This window comes from Paroedura picta, chromosome 10 (genome assembly GCF_049243985.1).
Source record: "Paroedura picta isolate Pp20150507F chromosome 10, Ppicta_v3.0, whole genome shotgun sequence".
Taxonomy (NCBI): Eukaryota; Metazoa; Chordata; class Lepidosauria; order Squamata; family Gekkonidae; genus Paroedura; species Paroedura picta.
This window is the reverse complement of record NC_135378.1, coordinates 33,803,260-33,822,854: the sequence shown is the minus strand read 5'-3', so window position 1 is coordinate 33,822,854 and position 19,595 is coordinate 33,803,260. Positions and strand designations below refer to the sequence as shown.

The 19,595-nt window shown below is 45.1% G+C and overlaps 1 protein-coding gene across 2 annotated transcripts; it reads left to right on the top strand.

The window, feature by feature from the left end:
- The first annotated feature begins 10,732 nt into the window (after nt 1-10,732).
- On the top strand, nt 10,733-18,895 carry FGF20 (fibroblast growth factor 20). 2 transcript variants are annotated; one of them, XM_077302085.1, is made up of 3 exons: nt 10,733-10,938; nt 16,414-16,517; nt 17,849-18,895. In XM_077302085.1, the coding sequence occupies exons 2-3, from the start codon at nt 16,488-16,490 to the stop codon at nt 18,092-18,094; spliced, it is 276 nt and encodes a 91-aa protein (XP_077158200.1). In that variant the 5' UTR covers nt 10,733-10,938; nt 16,414-16,487; the 3' UTR covers nt 18,095-18,895. The 2 variants fall into 2 exon arrangements, with proteins under 2 accessions (XP_077158200.1, XP_077158199.1); XM_077302084.1 differs by lacking the exon at nt 10,733-10,938 and adding an exon at nt 12,410-13,239.
- The last annotated feature ends 700 nt before the right edge of the window (nt 18,896-19,595 follow it).

The following is a 19,595-nucleotide window of genomic DNA, read 5'->3' as shown; positions in this document are numbered from 1 at the left end:
ATCAGCACACACTGAGTGATGTAACACCTCCTTATCTCCAAGCATGCTCAGTTGCTCACTCCAATACAAATGAACCTCAAAACAATACACAGTTCTTAGGAAACTGTCAAGGAATTCCATTGCCTATGCAAATCATAATATTCTTTTGCTTTGGGAGTGTTGTTTTTTTTAATTAAAAAACTTGAATCACCTATATATTTATTCAATGCCATTGAAAATGCCGTTCTAGGAAGTCAAAGGGAAATGATTAGATTGCAATGTGTGCTCGAAGTAGAATAATGTGTTCTTGAGGGGGAAAAAACCTCTTAAAATGTATTTAACTTTCTATAATAGCATCACAGGAGGGCCAGAAAAACTTTAGAGTTATCTTTTCCTGTCACGTGACTAATGCAAATAGGTGAAAAAAGTTCCTTATCGTGTCTTTTGGTACTTGATAAAGCAGCAAAACTGCTTCAGAGTTCAGACATGAAAGGCTATGCTTGAAAAAGGTCAGATTGTTTTGTATTCCCCCCCCCCTTGCTCCCTTCTAAGCATACTGATACTAGTTTTTAAAAGAATATTTTGGTATTCTTTTGTAATTGACTGTAATTGACAGTCATTTTAGAAATGTTTTATTGGTTCTAATTAATTGCAGCACTGTAACCTTTTAGCTGCTTAATTATCAATTTTGAGAGGGCTCATTAATCCCTAAGCTTTTCCAAACTTGCAAACCTATGGGTTGGGCTCCCAGAAGGTATTTTAATTCTTATTAGGAATGCTGTAGGTAGCATTCAAAATGTCCTATGTGACACTACAGAGAGCTAAACTTGAAGCTTACTGGGAAGCTGCAGGTGGAACAGAATGTAAAGGCTGCAATTATCTCACTGGGTCGCTCCATTCAAGCTGCTAGTTTTGACTGAAATAAATGATTTTGACTCCCAACATAGCCTGCCTCCTCAACTGTCCCATCCACAGTTTCTTGGAGCGACCCTACTAAGAATGCATTTTTATTCATTCTGTTGGTTTGGAAACTAAGGGCACCTTCTGAAGGCTTTCCAAAATCTTACCCTGAGCCTGTTCCTATTTGTGGTCGAATTTGAGAGGCAGGACTCAACTGTTCATAGAGTTTCAGGATGGGCATGAATTACTTTATGAACTGAAATTCATCAGGAATTCTGACAAGTTCGTGGTTCATGTGGCAGATCAACCAGCAAGAACTTTCCACAGTCAAGTGGTTTGCAGCAGTTTGTGGATGGATAATTTCCTGGAAGAATTAAAATGTTTAGCAAACTTCAAAGGAATGGGGGGAGGGATTCTCCAATCTTGGAAACACCAATAGGGCCCTCCAAAGATTAACAGGCTCTGCTGGCTGCCAATAAAAGAATTCCTATTTTGCTCTGTGGGATCAGAATGCTATGGACACCCTCATCTCAGCTCCACACCTTCTCCTCTGTTGGGTGTTTGCAGTTAGACAGAGAGGCAGAAAACTTGTTAAAAGCAGAGCACATTCATTTATTCTTGATTATGAACACCTCTCCTCTGCTGGGGTTTGGCCTCAGGACTCTGAGACACCCTGTCTCCTTATGCCGATCAGAGTGTCTTAGTTACTGGGTGCCTTTGCTAAGGACCCACATTCATATCTCCCCATCCCTCTTGATTGTGGACACTTCTGTGCACCATGAGAGGGAAAGTGGGTGCAAAGGGTGCTTGTTATTGGGAGAAGTTCTTCACCCTCTAGAGATGCCTGCCTTTCTGTCCTTCAGAACCTGCCATGGGTGTGGGATCTGTCAGCATAGAGGGGGGATGCTTGCCTTGCTTCCGGTGACTGGCTGGATGTTTCTCTGTGAGCTTGCTGTCACTGACTTGTCCCTGAGGTATTCCTGTATCTTCAGCTGACATTTCTACAGCGAGCACTGGAGAAGACTTTCTTTGGGGGGGGGGGTTTGTCCATAACTGGGATCCCATATATGTAATCTGCCCCTAATTTGGAGAGATTGTAGAGGAACAGGTGGCAAGGTGAGGTTCCCTATGCCTTTGGCTTGTATAGCTTGAACCGGTGCTTGAGATTATCTCCAGAAAGCACTATCCCCCACAGCATCTTCTTTGGGGGGTCATAAGTGCCTATAACTTGGAGGGCATATAAAAAACCATCAGGGTGAGATGTCCTGTGAGTCCGGCATCTCTAGCTTGCACAGGGTCCAATCAATACACTCCTGAACCTCTTGAATCTATGGCTGTCATGTCCCTGGAAAATACTTTCCTAGGGACACCTTATTGGGAGGAGCAGTGGTACCTCATACCCTATAAATCTAACCCTCACCAAATTCTTCTCTACCTGACTTCCAGAGAAGAATCATCTCCTGTGAATTTGGTATCTCTAGGGCACTGGAGGGTCGGGCATTCTCATGTCACAAAGCTAATGAACTGCACCAGAGCTCTATGTCTAGAGCTCTATGATTCTATGTTCTAGTCTATGATCTAGAACAGTGGAGCAGGAAGAAGGCTTAAGCCCCAGGAGGTAATGCTGCCCATGCATACTGGAAAACTGAGTTCCCAGCATGGAATTCCAGGCACACATTGAATCCAAGGCACTGCATGGTGTTCACCATGTCAGCTCTGTAATGTGTGACTCAATCTGCCATTTAGAACTGAATCTATATCTCCTTCTCACTGTAGCAACTGCCATTATAGAGCACTTTCTGGCTTTACACTAGCAGCCACTGCAACATTTAATCTATGGCGATGCTTCCATAGTGACAGGTGTTGGAACAGTGTATAATGTGGCTCATAGCCAAGGAAATTCCCCCTCATCTAAAGAACTAGGGCAATGCCGGAGAGTGATCTCTTCCCTCTTGACATACATTACATCAAGTTGCAAACAAGTTAATGCCAAACTCAGAAAGGGGCTTTCAAGGTAAGTGAGAAGCAGAGGTGGTTTGAACTTTGGAGCTTGGAGGCAAATTTCCACCAGGCCAGACTGGCCAGGGATTCTGGTTTGGAGGGGCATTGAGGTCACTGTGGATGGGAATTTCCTACATTGTGCAGAGGGTTGGACTCCTTTATCCTGTCATTCCTATAGGGTCTAAAGATAATTGTTTATGGCTCAAGAACTGGGTACACTATGAACTGAAACAAACTATATCCATACCCATCCCTATGAATTTTACAGGATCTGACTTTTAACTGGATGTTTCATATGTAACTTTAAATGTTGTTGTTGTTGTTAGGTGCAAAATCATGTCTGACCCATCGCGACCCCATGGACAATGATCCTCCAGGCCTTCCTGTCCTCTACCACTCCCCGGAGTCCATTTAAGTTTGCACCGACTGCTTCAGTGACTCCATCCAGCCACCTCATCCTCTGTCGTCCCCTTCTTCTTTTGCCCTCAATCGCTCCCAGCATAGGCTCTTCTCCAGGGAGTCCTTCCTTCTCATGAGGTGGCCAAAGTATTTGAGTCATCAGGATCTAAAGAGCAGTCAGGGCTGGTCTCCTCTAGGACTGACTGGTTTGTTCACCTTGCAGTCCAAGGGACCTTTAAATAGCCATCCATTTTTAGACCACATCTTCAAGACTAATCCAGATCATCTTCTTCCACAATGTATACAACACTTTTCAGACCCCCTCTGCCACAAGGACTTCGTGGTGTCTCTTGTGACTAGATATTTCTAGCTGGACAGAGTAACAGCTTGAGTGAAAATGTGCCGAGTAAAGGAGTTAAATATTCCCTTCCTTCCTACTGCTTCCAAACGGCTTATCTGAAGTGAAGATAAAGTCATCAGGACGTCTCCCTCATTAATTCTGGTTTTGTTCTAAAATGGAAAGGTATCTGTTCCAGATGATGGTTCTGTGCTTCTGATAGCTTGCTTTTTTAACTTCTTGGGATAGCAAGTAAATGACACATGGTGGATCCTACTTGTGCCTTTTCTTGGAACAAAGCTGCCATCAACAAAGGGCAATAGTTAAAATAGTTAGATCAGAGACCTGGATTCAAATCTCCACACTGCTATGGAATCTCACTAGGTGGTTTAGGTTCAATCACTCTCTCAGCCTATTCTACCCTATAGTGTTACTTTAAAATGAAGGAAAGAAGAGCAATTTGGTCCTAGTTGGGGAGAAAAGTGGGGACATAAATATCTAAACACAAAGTCCTGTTACAAACTGGAATAATATTGACATACTCTGTATCTGATCATCTCTCTCTTAATGGTAATAGCTTTGGTCCAGTTGACTTTTCCGATGTTTTGCAGTATGCTGCTGCATTAATTATAGCTTGATCCTTCTTCCTTGTGTCAATTATATGGGGAAAAACACTTGATTGGTGTTTCAGACTTTTAAAAAGCTATCTCTAAGACACCACTGTGCACCATTGGTTCTTCTTTGGATTCTGCATCTTTGATCTGGTTCTTTGATTTAGTCCTGCAATTAAGAAGATTTGGTTCAAAGAAAAAGCCTATTGGTTGATGCTTTGCACTGATGTGATAATGTTTACACAGATGTGCTTTGAAAGCTCGATGGTGGATTTTGGGGGTCCAGCCACATGACAGGCCCCTGTTATTTGAAAGGTAAACTTATATAACATCTATCTGCAGCAGCTTTTCCAACAAGCCTGCAAGTTCTTTCTCTGTCTCTCTTTCACTCTCTTTCAGAGGTGATTTATCTGATCATTGTATTTAACATTATTTTCATTTGGGAGTTTTAAATCCTTCCATAATAAATCACTCGCTTTCAACAATTTTTTTTAATCACTCAGGTGTGCACAGGGCAGTACTTAGGACTGCTGTGATGAAAAGGTATAGCATTACCTGCTTTAAGCCACCTGCCAATTAATTAGCCCCAAACTCTCTCCAGCAAATACAGCAAAGCAGCCAAATCCATTTGATCTCTCAGATTTACACGGTGACTGAAAAGACACATGGAAAGAGACTTTAAAAAGTGCCTCCTGTTCTTTCTTATAGCGCCATAATGTTTTTGTTAAACAAAAGTGTAAGCCTGCTGAGTGATTTTTTCCCCCTCCAGCCCTTTCAAGATTTAATACTGAAACATCTTCGACAGAGAAATAACATTTATATAGATAACAATATACAGCGTATTGAGGTTGGTAAGCATACATGCTGCAATGCTGGAGTCACATGAATGCAGTGAACCAGCGTAATTCAAAGGACAGCTGGATTGGAAGTTTATGGATCCAGGACTCTAGCAAGTCACATCCTTACCACCTTAACTTTCCCCACATGTAAAAAGGGAATAGTAACACCCCACATTGCTGTGAGGAGGACTCGACTACGAATTTGTAATCCATCTTTCATGTGGATCAGCCATATGGAAGGGCGGTATAGAAATCAAATAAACAAATAAGCAAACATGGCAAACTGTTGTAGGCATTAGTATATTAATATAGTTTTCATTCCCTTGCTTCCCTGCTACAAATGAGCCCTGATTATCTCCTATGGCTCCTGCTGCCATACGTCCTATGGCACATGCATCTGCACCTGCTGGTGTCACCTGGGCCCTAGCGCCCATTGCATTCCTGGTTGCAATGGGCTTTCTTGCTAGTATCCTAACCCTGCTCGCAGCGCCGCGGGCGCCGCGGACTAAATAAAGCCGTAAGGGCTTAGGGGGAGGAGTTAGGGCAGGCTCTGTCCGGGATGAGGAAGGGCGAAGCGCCTGCCGATTGGCCTCTCCGATTCCCGCCCTGCCAACAAGGGAGCAACTGCAAGCGTCGGAGGCGTGAAGCACGTCTCGCCGTGTCAGGCCGCCGGCCAGGGCCAGCCACACCCTTCTCTGCCTTTTTCGATCCTCTCCCCCCCATCCTCTCCCCTTTTTTGATCCTCTCCCCCCCCCCCATCCTCAGCCGCTCACAGCGCGGCTGGCAGGGGCTCCCTTGCCTAGCGCCCGCTGTATTGTGAGTACAACGGGCTTGATTACTAGTTTATGTATATTGTGTAGTCCTCACTTACATTAGACTCCTTATCTGCATTGTCAAGGCACAGCTAAACTTAAATTGGGCAAATTATGTAGTCCAATGAGCTCTAATTTTAGAATGACCCAAACACTTTTACCTCTGTGTCTTGAAATATAGGTTAGGACATAAGTCAGGACAAATCACAAACCAAATGAAGCAAGGTAGGACCAAACTGGAATAGAACTCTTTGGCTGTGAACACTTCTGATTTATAATGCAATCTTAACCAGAGTTATGAACTTGAGAGGTATAATTTTGCATAGAATGGTACTATTATATATTGCTCAATCTCATATAAAGAAATGGGAATTTATAGTAGGAGCTAGGAGAGTTCATGTGTACAGAATGCAAACATCTACAGGACCTTGCTCCACACAAATGTACTCCCTTGAATGCAAGAAGCAGCTAATGGGCAGAACACTGGAAGCATCAATAGACATCAGCTGGCCAGACTGGTTTTATGATTTCACTAGGGGCCAAGCCCGTTGCATTCAAGAATACGACAGACGCTAGATTAGGGGGGTGGAGTGGAAGAACTCTGCAGATGGCTACCCCCACCCCTCAGGACCTGGAAAGGCTACAGGCAGCTGTTATGGAACTCACCAGCAGGGGCAGCTCTCGTGCAGCAACGATCTGCAACCTCCAAGACTCAGAGGGAAATGGGAGGGTGAGGGAGTGGTCAGGGGTGGTTGACAAAAGGCGATTAATTGGCCGCTGGACAGACAGGCAAGCAAGTTGGAGGAGGAGGCACTCAGAGGTGGGACAGCTGCCCTAAGTGGGTGTTAAGCGCTGAGTGGCATTTAAGCTATGAGACACACTCCTCCTTCAAGGCCTGATACTGATTTTACTGCTTTACTGTTATTATTATGGGTATTGCAAACTTTGTGTGGTTTTAAAATGTTGTAAATTCTATGATATCCTGTACCTTTTCCCAGTTAGCCTAATCAGGAACAGCCACAGAGTATCTTGGTTTTTTCAGTTCTTTACAGTAGAAGGTGCAATATATACACACAACTACATTTATATCACCAATATGGTCCATACAAGGGCACCAAAGAGCTAGTTTGTGGCCCACATATCTTCACAATGTGAAAGACCTCATCAGAGACCATGCAGTCTGAGCAGACAGTACTGACCTCAATGTACCAAGAATATGATTCTGTGAAAGCAGCTACGTGGCTCTATATGTGTGCATGATAGATGTCAACAATGATAGACGTCAACAAGGGCCAGGGCCTTTTCAGTCCTGGGCCCCACCTGGTGGAATGAGCTCCCCGAAAAGAACTTCCACAATTCTGCAGGGCCTGCAAAAGGGAGCTCTTCCGCCAGGCATTTGCTTGAGGCCGACTGACCCATAACATATACAGGTCCCCCCCCCCCCAGACTGAGAGGCTGAACCTACCAAGGGAGTGTCAAAGTTATTGTTGTTGAAATACTGTTCCAGTTGTTCTAGCTGTTATGTTATTGTTATTGTTATATTGTTATATTGATATTGATAGTGTTCTATGTAAATGTTCCAAAATGTTTTATGTAGACCACACAGAGCCATAGGGAAGGGCGCTATAAAAATCTCAATAAACAAACAAACAAACAAACAAATAAATAAAATATGACAAATAAACATGGGGCTATTTATGACTTGCCAATATGTTATAATCATGGACTTCACATCCACTTCCTAGAAATCTATATATCTAGATCTTGTTGGCAGAGTTTAAATTTGTAAAGAGCAATGATGCAGTAGGCTGAGTAAAAGAAAATAGTTTTATTAAGAAAAGAAACAAATTTTGTAAAGAAAGAGGAGAGAGAGACTGTTCAGTTGTCTTCATTCAGGTCATTCTGGAGGCAAGCAGGGAGGAAGAGTGCTCAAAGGAATAGGAAGTCTCCAAAGAGCCAATCAGGACATAGAGGAGATTATTTTAAAAATAGCATATTTAGTTCAGAAACCTTCTGATATCTGCACATTACCTCTGATGCTCCCTGCAGGACATTCCCCCTATTTTGCTCAATGCACACTAATTCTTGCATATTCTAAGAGGTATACAGCATCTATGAACCCAGATACATTATCTACTGTGTTTATCTTCAACAGAAGTAAAATTGCTGTGTGTTGAGACTAAAGGATTCATATCACTAACTTAGTACTCCTGTTCCTAAACCAATGAGAGAATCCTGAGCTAAATGAGTAATTCAATATAACAACATAGTATTGCCGTGCTCCAGTATAGTATTTCTTACATAATGTGTAACAGATCTCTCGTTAGCAACCTGTCTGTTTTTCACCTTATAAGGTGAAGGTTTTCCACCTTTTTAAGGGGACAAGGATATGGCTGCAAAAAGGGAAGGGATTACTAGGAACAATCCTAGGGCTTATTTCTCCAGAGGAATGACTAGGCCAAATGACATGCATTTTAAAGTACACTCAACAATCACTCAAGAATTGTCCCTGTTGTGCATTACCACTTTTCACAACAAATGCTCATCCCACCCATCTTGCACAGTAGAAACCATCTCCCTGCATTAACCTCCCCCAAATGTTGACTTACAGAGTTGAATTTATTTTTTGTGACACCAACAAGGAACCTGTGGTTTAACAAAGCTGATATCCCTACTATGTATTTGTTTCTATAACTTTCACTTGTTTGGCTTGTAGCTTCTGAGCAGCCAGAACAAAGAATGCTGCTCTATTAGTTATCAAGGGATCATCATCAGAAAACACAAAGGAGAGTTTTTCAAGAATGGAAGAAGAAGAAGAGGGTAAAGTTGCTAGGATCTTCTCTTGAAATCTGGTTCTGACTTGTTGCATTTATTACGCCCCCTACTTACACTATCACCCAGCATCCTGGGGACAGCGTGACTTCCACCGCTGCTTCTATTATGTTCCTTTTTCCTTGCTCTGTATAGGGGGATCCACATTCTCTCCTTAAGGCTACTGAACACAGTTGCCAGGTGAACACTCTGTTTGACCACCATGCTCTGCACATGAGCAGAGCCTTGATTCAGTGCATCTCATCCTTACTGTTTGCCTCTTAACTAACATGGAAATGAGCAACTTTCGTAGATTCAGGGGTAGTCAACCTGTGGTCCTCCAGATGTTCATGGACTACAATTCTCATGAGCCCCTGCCAGGAATTGTAGTCCATGAACATCTGGAGGACCACAGGTTGACTACCCCTGGATTAGCTTACTTTTTTGCTGCTTCTGCAGTTGCGTAGTTCTTTGGTCTGTTGCTGGCCTGTGCAGGAGCTGATATCAATTGATCAGAAGGCTTGTGTCTGCTAAAGTTATGGAGTAGGTAACTGAGCAACAAGGTAATCATTTCAAAAAACCCCTGAGCACATTTTTTTAAACCTTTGCATTTGCTCTTTATTATTTAGACAATTAAAAATGCATTATACAACATCCTGACAGAGGCAATAAACTACAATTTCCACAAGGTTGTACAAGAATATGCATGCATAAACCGCTCTGAGAGCCAGCTTGGAGTAGCGGTTAATAGCGGTAGCCTCTAATCTGGAGAATTAGTCCCCAACTCCTCCACATGCAGCCCAGCTAGGTGACAATTGGGCAAATTGGGCAAATTACAGTTCTCTCACTCAGCCCCACCCCCTCACTGGGCATCTATTGTGGGGAAAGGAAGGGCAGGTGATTGTAAACTGCTTTGAGACTCCCTTGGGTAGTGAGAAGTGGAATACAAAAAAACTAGCTCTCCTTCTTCTGAAGCTGGAGCTTTCAGCAACCATTAATAGAACCAGCATACTGGAGTGCTTAGTCTGTCAGACTGAGATCTGGGAGACACAGGTTGCATTTTCCACCTTGCCATGGAATCTTACCAGTTTTCTTTAGGCCAGTCACTGCCCCTCATCCCAGTCTAACTCACAGAATTTCTGTGTGGATAAAGGGAGGACGTTGAAAGCCATTTTGCCTCCACATTGGAGAGGAAGATGGGATATCAATGAAGTAAGTTACCAAATTAATAAAGATACAGTACCAGATGGAACTTCCTCTGCGAAGTTTAGGTTTGTTTGTTTCTTGATAAAGCTGGTTGCAATGGGGATTATTGTATTTTTGCACATGAGCATCCACCTTAACCCCCTGCTGGACAGTGCTGGGGACACCCCCAGTGGAATCTTCCATCTGGCATGGGAGTCTGCTGTGTGGCCTTGTGACAGTCGTACTCTCTCCTACACTACCCAAACAGTTAGGTGAATGTTCAGTTGCCGTTATGACAACATGCAATCGCAATGCAAGTTGTGCTAGTGAGTGCTTGAGCATGCCGACCTCTCCCTTCCACCTAAGGCAGAAAATAATTTGGCTCAGAATTAGGCCTTCCTTCCTCTTTCTTGTGAGAACTCCTGGATGGCACCAGCAGGGACTTTCCCCCCATTTCTCTCTCTCTCTCTCTCTCTCTCTCTCTTGTATGCATTATGTGTAATTGGTAAAGGAGCCAATTTGAGGAAGGAAATCCAGGTCTCTGCAAATCAGAGCAATTGCCATAGAATCTCTTTCAGGGATGCAAAAAGAATGGTGCGATAGTTTTTTTTAACCTAGAGGATACATCGGTTAACAAGAGAGGGTTAAAAATGAGGAGCCAAAGCCTTCCCTTAAAGTAGAAACACTGGATGAAGTGCTAAAGTGGGCTGCAGATCGTAATGTTGCTGTCAGTGGATGGAAAGACTGGAGAAAGGTTCCTGCATGGCTGTCTGTCCCTTTGTTTCCTTCCCTTGCTGATCTGCAGGTCTAGTCCGTCTCTCTCACGCACCTCAGCACACAGTGGAAAAGAGGCCCAGGAAAGCACTATTAAGTGGCATGCATGCAATCAGCCCTGGTCTCCTGGGGCCTTGCTTGGAAAGCAGAAAACACTTCTTCTTTTCCTTCCTTACAGAGCATGCAGGGAAGGGAGAGCTGCTGGAACAGATGAAGTGCCCCATGTAGCAAGAGGAAAGGCTCACCTAGCCCCGCATCCCTCCCCAGCTTTACAGTCCACAGGTGGTCAGGTATCGGGTGGTTTGGTACCTCTGTTCTACACCCTGTTTTCACACATTGGTTGACTATTGCTCTGCTATGCCACTGTTGGTATGAAACTGAAGTCACTGTGGGCAGGTTGGACTAGATGACCCTAGAGATCCCTTCCAACCCTATGATTCTATGATACAATGGCACCTCTTTCAAAGATGGGCAAAGGCAGGCAGGTTGGTATGATGATGGACTCATACACTGAGGTCCAACAGTTTTTCCTGACATTGTGTGTGTGTGTGTGTGTGTGTGTGTGTGTGTGTGTGTGTGTGTGTGTGCTAAAACAAAGTACTCCAAAACCGGGAAACCCATAGTGGTGGTAGGAAGAGCTGTCAAGTCACAGCTGATTAATGGCAACCCCATAGGATTTTCAAAGCTAGAGATGTTCAGAGGTGGCTTGCTATTGGCTGCCTCTGGTGTTTGTTCAGGAGTCTCCCATGCAAATACTAGCCAGGGCCAGCCTTGCTTAACTTTTGAGATCTTACCAGATCCGTCTAGCTTGGGCTCATAGAGTTGATGGCAGCTCCTAGAGTAGCTTGATGACACTGATTGGTAAGATCTAAAGGAAATGTCAGGAATCCTTGGGCCTCCTTTCTGAGATTCACACCTGTGTCATGGCAGAAGATGGAAATGAGCGTGACATTTGGACAGGTGCTCAGCTCTGATATTCGCTGTCCCTTTGGGGCTCTTCCTATTGTGTCAGACTAAACAAGAAATGTCATCCGCTTTACCAAACTTCTGAAATAGCCCAGACAACGATCCTTGTTTTATGTATGTCATATGCACTGCTGCTAAACCCTGTGTCAGTGCAGGCCTCACAATAGTGATAGGTGTCACATTGTCTGTGATAAATGAAGCATGAAAGCAAAGCAAAGCAGGAGGAGAGGGAGGGAGGCTCTTAAAAGAAGGGGGAAACCCCAGCAGAGGATGCCAGTTCATTGGGGGAGATGAGAAAAATCCCCCTTTTTGGAAACATGAGGTGATAAAAGGTGCAGGGTGGTGGTGTGTGTGTGTGTGTGTGGGGGGGAGAGGCAAGGCATGTAACCCTTTTATGAGTTGCTCTGAAAGCCAAGGAGTCAAACTGTTAGATCTTTGCTCCCCGTTCTTCCCTTTCATGTGTGTCTGGGCAGGTCTAACCCTCAGGTAACGCCCTTTCTCCTGCTTCTGCGTCTTACCTTTCCCTGCACCTGTCCACGTAAGGCGCTGCGAGAGGCCAGCCCTCCTCCTGCTGCCGCTGCCGGAGTCCCTGCCAAGCGGCGAGAGGCTCGGCCATCAAACGGGAGCGGAGATCCGACGGCCTCCGCCCTTCCCCCTCGACGGCAGCGTGTGCGAGGAGGGGGGCGGCGGGGCGGGAGGGTGTTTCCAGGGAGGAGTGGGAAGCCCCGTCTCTGGGGGCGCGTTTGTGCGAGTGGATGACTGGGGAGCCTTCGGAACTCCCCTTCGTCACTTCGGAGCGAGGCGGGGGAGGGGCGGAGAGGTGTGAGGAGGGGAAGAGAAGAAGCTGCGTCTAAGATTTCAAACGGCGCGGCTCCCCGGCGTGCGAGCCACCTTCGGCATTATTAGCATATGTCCGGGGGGGAGAGGAACCGACCTGCCCCATGCACGTATATATGTCCCGTGCCGCCGCACTCGCTGCTCTTTGCGCTGGGAGAGCACAGCCTCGCGTGGAGCTCCTCCGTCCGTCGGCCCCCGAGACTCCCGGCCAGCGGCACCGGCACCCTCACCCACCCACCCATTCCCTGCAGCGGCTGCCGATGTGTTTATGCCCGCCTCGCCACCCCCATGCCCGGGGAGAGAAGAGCCTCCCCAGACAGACAGCCTCTATCTTAATGCGAAGTCCGGCCGGCGAGAGAACCTCCAGCATCGGCTGAGCCTTTAGAGCGGGCGCCGTCGAGCCTCCCTCTCCCCGCACCGGGGCGCCGGCCCCCGTCGTTCTCGGCTGTGCCCTCCTCCTCCTCCTCCTCTCCGAGCCGTCCCGTCGGGCTTCCCCATGGCGCCCCTAGCCGAAGTGGGGGGCTTCCTCGGCGGCCTGGAAGGCTTGGGCCAGCAGGTGGGCTCCCATTTCCTGTTGCCTCCTGCCGGGGAGAGGCCGCCTTTGCTGGGCGACCGCCTGGCTCACGTCGAGAGAGGCTCCCGAGGGGGCCTGGCGGCAGGAACCGCGGACCTAGCCCACTTGCAGGGCATCCTACGCCGGAGGCAGCTCTACTGCAGGACGGGCTTCCACCTGCAGATCCTGCCCGACGGCAGCGTCCAGGGCACTCGGCAGGACCACAGCCTCTTCGGTAAGGCGCCGCTCTTCGAGCCCTCCTCCCTTCCCCGCGGTCGCTCTCTCTCTCTCTCTCGCGGCGGCTTCATCTCTCTCCCCCCCCCCCCGCCGCGACGGAAGCATCCTATAGCAACAGATGGTATAGCAACGGCTCTCCTCGAGCTGGAAGTTTCAAAACAACTTAATCCGGACTAGGAAAGGCGGGTGGAAGGTGTTGTGGACAGCACAGAGTGCAGGTGCTCGGACATTCCGGGGACAGCGGCCGGAATGGCTGCACAGGTGGAGATTTGCCAAGAGTGCCTCGGAGCACCCTGCAGGGTCCTGCTGCGCCCATCCCGGCCGTTGCACCCAGGCCAGAGATAACATTGTGCAATACCTATGTTGGAATTACATGCCCATAGGTATTGCATGTGCATACATGTCAAGCTGCTTGGGAAGCTAGGATGGTTTGCAGCTTGCAAACAGCCAGGGCTGATGCACACACCTGCCTCAGTTGTCATGTGTGGTCCACGTGGCTGAGTACCATTTCCTGAGGAAATGACCTCCACTTCATCTTTCTGTTCATGGAACATCGAAACTGACTTATATAGATGGTAAAACATAAAATAATAAGCAAGCCAGTGGTACATGCAGTTTTGGAAGCCTAGACATGACCTAGAGTGCTTCCGTTGTCAGAAATATGTCACAGATGAGTCAGGTCAGAAGAGAAGGTGACCAGGTCAGCGGCTGCTGAGTCCTGGCATCTATCACTTTAGGAATGAAGCATCACATATTTGCTGAGTCAGTTACCAGTGTCACATGCAACATGGCTCTGGGTGGAGAAGGAAAAGGGTCCCATCACCTTCCGCCTTTTACTCTGTTTTCTTCCAGTTCCCTTAATAAAAAGAGAGGATGTAATTCTAGATAATCACTTGTAATTCAGTCCTGTGATCCAGTGCCTGTGTATAGACTCCATGTATTTGAATAGAATTTATGCATCTGCAAATATTTGCAGGATTGCAATCTTAAATCCAGTGCTGGGCATACAAAATGCAGCTGAATTGAACTGAACACCCAGGGCACTGAATTGTGCAACTGCACTGAACTGACATTGCTGTTTAATGTCAGTGTAGCCCGGGGATTCACCCCGGGGTTATGCAGGAGCTCCTCAGGGGTCACGCGGTATTTCCCAGAAGTTCGGAGAGCTGCTGACATCCCTAGACATCACCGGAGCCCACTTCCCTTGCTGCTCTGAAGGTCTAGTCTCTCCACAATGGAAGTGGTAAATGATCAGTGGATTGATTGGCTGGTTTCTGCATCTTACTTCCATGCATGTCACCACTTCTGGGATTCCTCGAAGCCTAAAAATATCTCAGGGATTTCTTCACAGTCAAGATGCCGAATATTAGGTATCTGCAGAACAGCTTTTTGACAGTGCCTTTCTAAGCTCATTGACTACCAAAGATCAATGGGAGGTATATGTGCATCATAAGCCTGCATGAATCTTTGCAAGAGTCTGGGCAGGTGTCTGCTCTTCCCACTTAATAATCTCAAGGTATTTGCTGATGGCTGGGCGTAGGCAAACTCATTGTCTTTGGAGCTTGCTGAGATCTGGACAGTGACGTGGGTCTGGCCAACGTAGGCTGCATCTCATACCACCTCTGTGCCGGGCCAGCTGGGAACGAGACAAGCCCTAGTTGGGTGTCAGTGCCCTTGGTGGGATGTGGTGCCTGAAGCAGCCGCTCGAGCCTTGAATTGACCCTGTTGGAACAAGAAGTGGGGAGAGAGCGGCTTGCCCAAGGCTAGTCAGTGACTGAATCTGCAGAGAAGCAGGTGTTAGATCTTAGGCCTCCCAGGTCCAAAAATCTGCCACTCTGATTTAGAACACAATTGTGCAACTAATAACCAAGAAAGGGGACTTCTCTGAGAATGGGAAAAGTTGCTTGATTTGAAAGGGCAAGCCAGCAGGGCAGGCTGCAGGCGGGCCAACCTTATCTAAAGAAACCGGCTATTATTGGCAGTCATTGAGTGCCTGGTGAATTAACAGGCACAATCAGTGACTGAAGAGGTTTTCTATCAGGTTTCCGATAGTCAAAACAATCCCCTGCAGCAGGTTCTTAACTGATTTACAACACATTGGAAATGCCAATGTTTTTCCAAAGGAAAGTAGCTCTTAGTTCAACGCAGAGTTCTGCACAGAAGGGAGACGTCTTGCAGCATGTAAACACGAAGCAATTGCCAAAAAAAAAGTCTGAAATGGAGATCAAACATTTCTGCGACTTCTTTATTCTATCTTCATTCTCAGTAAATGTGTCTGATGTGGTCTCTTTGTGAGTTGAATCACCTGCTTATTATGATGGGGGAAGGGCGACAGTGTCTTTGAAAATGATATCAGAAATACAGAGTACCTCCCATGTCTTTCAATGGAACTTTGAATATTAGAAATTTCTGATGATTTATTTGCAACAGAAAGATTTAACATCTGATATTTGCAAAAGATTGGTCTGGGGATGCCCCTTAATGTCACACATCTGAAACCTAACCATTTCCAGTTAAAACTCCACAAATTGTACATGATAACATATATATGTTATTTTTCTTTCGATGGAAAGCAGTTCAGTTTTTTAAAAAAGATATTGATACATATATGAGAGATTCAAAGCTGAAAGGCAATGATGAGTACCATGTGTAGCTGCAAAAAAATTAACAAAGGATTTTCCCCAATCTATTCATCTAACATTATTGTGGTTTAAGAATAAATGGGCACAAACCAGCCAAAGATAAGCAATGTCAAGCTTGCTTGATTTTTGTTGATGGTATTTAATTATCATATTAATACCACTGTTGATGATATTAATTATCATATGGTATATAATTATACTGAATTTTCTCAGTATTATATTTACTAGTCATATTTATGTCCTGCCTTCATGTGTGGAAGCAGCATAAATAGGATCACTTGAAAGTCTCCCATATCCAGCCCAACTACAGCAAGGTTGCAGATTCTGTGACTTCAGTCAATACCCTCCGATCAATTAGATATCAAAATTGATTGCTAGAACTAATTGTTACTAAAATAACCAGGTTGCAGATGTTGTTATAATATTCAAGCTAGATTTCTTTTAGTAGCAGCGGGCACTGTATTTCATACATCAATCTTAATTTACATGGAAATTAACATCAGACCTGTGGTTTTTTTGTGTCAATGCAGGTATCCTTGAATTCATCAGTGTGGCAGTGGGACTAGTCAGTATTCGAGGGGTGGACAGCGGCCTTTACCTTGGAATGAACGAGAAAGGAGAACTCTATGGCTCTGTAAGTTTCAGCATCATTAACGCCCCTTAAACGTTATGTTGAATGAGATACCCTATTACAGACATTGGGAACTTTGCCACTGGCTTCTATAAGAAGTGCATTATAGCTCTTTTATTATTTACCTGGAGTCAGCAAGTGACTTATCTGGCATCAACAAAGGGAATCAGCTCTCTAATGGTCCTGTCTCATAATCTGGCAGCCGTATGGGTGATCTAACAATTGTTATCCTGAACTGACCTCTGAGCTTCTGCCAAAGTTACTGAGGCTTGGTTTAGCCTTCTTCTTGGCCTCCAGTTCTGATTACTTTTGGTCCTTTAAATTAGGGGCCCACTGACAAATTTACCTGTAAGTTAAGATGGCATATCTGCCCCTGAGAAAAAATGTCCTTCAAAAGAAAATAAGGAAGGGTTATACTGCACTATTGAATAGAGAACATTTTGTCACTTTGGAGGATAAAAATGAGGGCGAGTTCAGAGGGTGAAGTAACATTTATTCTGATTAGTTTCAAAGTCCTGAGATACCTCTACTGCAGCCTTTTTCAACCTTTCGGCCATGGAGAAGCCCCTGGAATATTTTTCAGGTTTCAAGGAGTCCCGGAACTGGCCCGGAAGCATGGCCAAGTCCATTAAGGCAGGATATAGGCTGGAGAACCACTGGGAGCCCTGGTTGGGAATCCTTACTCTACAGTATTGTGTAGTAGCTACTCTCTTCCTGGGTCAGCCTTAAACATAAGTCATGCCTTAAGCTCACTTACTGCATTTTAGGGAGCAAAATAAGGAGCCATAAAAGGAAATGCAGGAAATAGTGATACGATCGCCTTCTCCTTTGTGATTCAGGTGGGGCTCTGGCAGGACCGCCTAATCCAGGTTGGGAAATAACTGGAGGTTGAGCCTGAAGAAAATGGGCTTTGGGGCGGGAGTGACTCCAGTGGAGTAAAATGCCATGGAGTGCACCTTCCAAAGCAGCCATTTTCTCCAGGTGAACTGGTCTCTGTTGCCTGAATATCAGTTGTAATCCCAGCAGATCTTCAGCAGATCCTCAGTCACCACCTGGAGGGTGGTAACCCTGGGATATCTATTTTCCTTGCTGCTAATGTAATCCTCAGCAAAAGGAGAAACTTTTAATCAACACAATCACTTTCCTTATATTCCACTGCTGTTTGTAGAAGTATACAAAACGTTTAAACCCAGCAGAAGCGGTTGATTCTTATTCCATCAGTTGAGAGAAAAGTTACTTTTGATATTGGACTTTTTGAAATGATTTTTTTTCCTGAGTAGGTGGTTGCACTTTGAGTGAATCCCTTTTCTAACTTTTTGTTTTATTTTCTATAGGAAAAGCTCACTCCTGAATGTGTCTTCAGAGAACAGTTTGAAGAGAACTGGTACAACACTTATTCCTCCAATGTGTACAAGCATGGCGACTCAGGCCGGTGGTACTTTGTAGCCCTCAACAAAGATGGCAGCCCCAGAGATGGGGCACGGTCTAAAAGGCACCAGAAATTCACTCATTTCTTGCCCAGGCCAGTGGATCCGGAAAGGGTGCCAGAACTCTACAAGGATTTGTTAGTGTTCACTTGAAGTTCAGCACAGAAAGGAAATGGAATCTTAGTCTCGACACAAAGAATTATGGACTCCTGAGGTTGAATTTTGGACCAGCTGGGATGGATGAGGCCCTTGAGTTGTAGAGAAGCCTTCATTTCCTAATGTCTGGATTTAGGAGAAAGAGCCTTACCATGAAGTGGTCTTTTAGGTTTATTCGATAATGTGCTGGTCAAGTAGATGACAGAAAGTTGAAACTGGACAGTTTACGTACCAGACAGAGGCTCAACTACTCTGGATTATTTCCCTTCTGTAGACCATGAGAAACTACCTAAATAAAGTTTGTGGAGCTGGACTATCGAAAACTGGAAGAAAAATCAGCAAGCTGACAGGGAGCATAAAAAGAACACCAAGTGGGCTGGTTGGATGAAGTTCTGGTGACTATACTGACTTGGAAATGAAATTCAGAATATTTTTTCCCTTCAGGATGGACCTAATTTATACACTTTCAGATTGCAGATATTTATTTTAAATATTTATTTATTACAGAGTTTATTTTTTACTGGGCTATGAAGAGAGTACCACCCTTTACCCTGACATAAACCATTTATGGTGCCAATATTACAATGAGCTAGTATCACGGTGCACAAAGAAAAGAGACATTTCATCAGAAGACATTACCCATGGAGTAACATCTCTCGAAAAATGGTCATGATGAGTTAATAGTTTGGGGTTATATTTTATGTACACCCTGTGCCTGATTAATAGTCATAAACAGGAAAAAAAATATCTCAGTTGCCTTATGATGACTACCCCCTATATATTTGTACCGAATTTTAAAAGGCTCATTAAAAAAGAATTAAAATATATACATTTGTGTTTGTTTTACAGTTATTCTTTAAGTAATATTATGATAAAAGAACTATCTAAGACCATTTATGCACTGGGAACTTCACAGCCCTGGCTCCCGTGAAGGAGCACAAATCGGGGGCGGATGAGGTACACCGGGCCAAATGCTCCCCCGTGTGGGTGCAGGAAGAGGTGGGGCAACCTGCCACGTCTAAAACTCCAGCCTGCAGCCTGGCATGAAACCTCCAGTGCATAAACGGTCTAAGGGAGGCATGTGGTTTTCTTCCCCTTACTCCCTCAGGTTTCAGATCATATGGAGTTATTATTCCGAGGTACCTATGTCCGGGAGGGGAGACGGCATGATGTTGCCTGATCTTGTAAGACCTCAGAAGCTAAGCAGGGTCAGTACTACTTCACAGGCATTCTGCAAATGATTGTTGTGAGAGACCATTAAATCACTTTCTGAGTTAGATATATATACATACAAAATGTATAAAGACCTATGGTTTACAGGGGCAGTCAAACTGCGGCCCTCCAGATGTCCATGGACTACAATTCCCATGAGTCCTGCCAGCGATAAGGAAAGGCGATAGGATTTTGCCACCTTTGATACTATAAACTGTTTTGGGGAGATTGGAGGGTTCAACCACTGATGAAGCCAATGAAAATGGAATTGATCTAGAAGCCGTTA

Bases quoted from the DNA above. Each gene is read 5' to 3' on its own strand.
- FGF20 (XM_077302084.1), top strand. From the start codon at position 12,948: ATGGCGCCCCTAGCCGAAGTGGGGGGCTTCCTCGGCGGCCTGGAAGGC. The intron at 13,240-16,413 runs GTAAGGCGCCGC...GTGTCAATGCAG, and splicing joins GCAGGACCACAGCCTCTTCG to GTATCCTTGAATTCATCAGT. The intron at 16,518-17,848 runs GTAAGTTTCAGC...TATTTTCTATAG, and splicing joins AAGGAGAACTCTATGGCTCT to GAAAAGCTCACTCCTGAATG.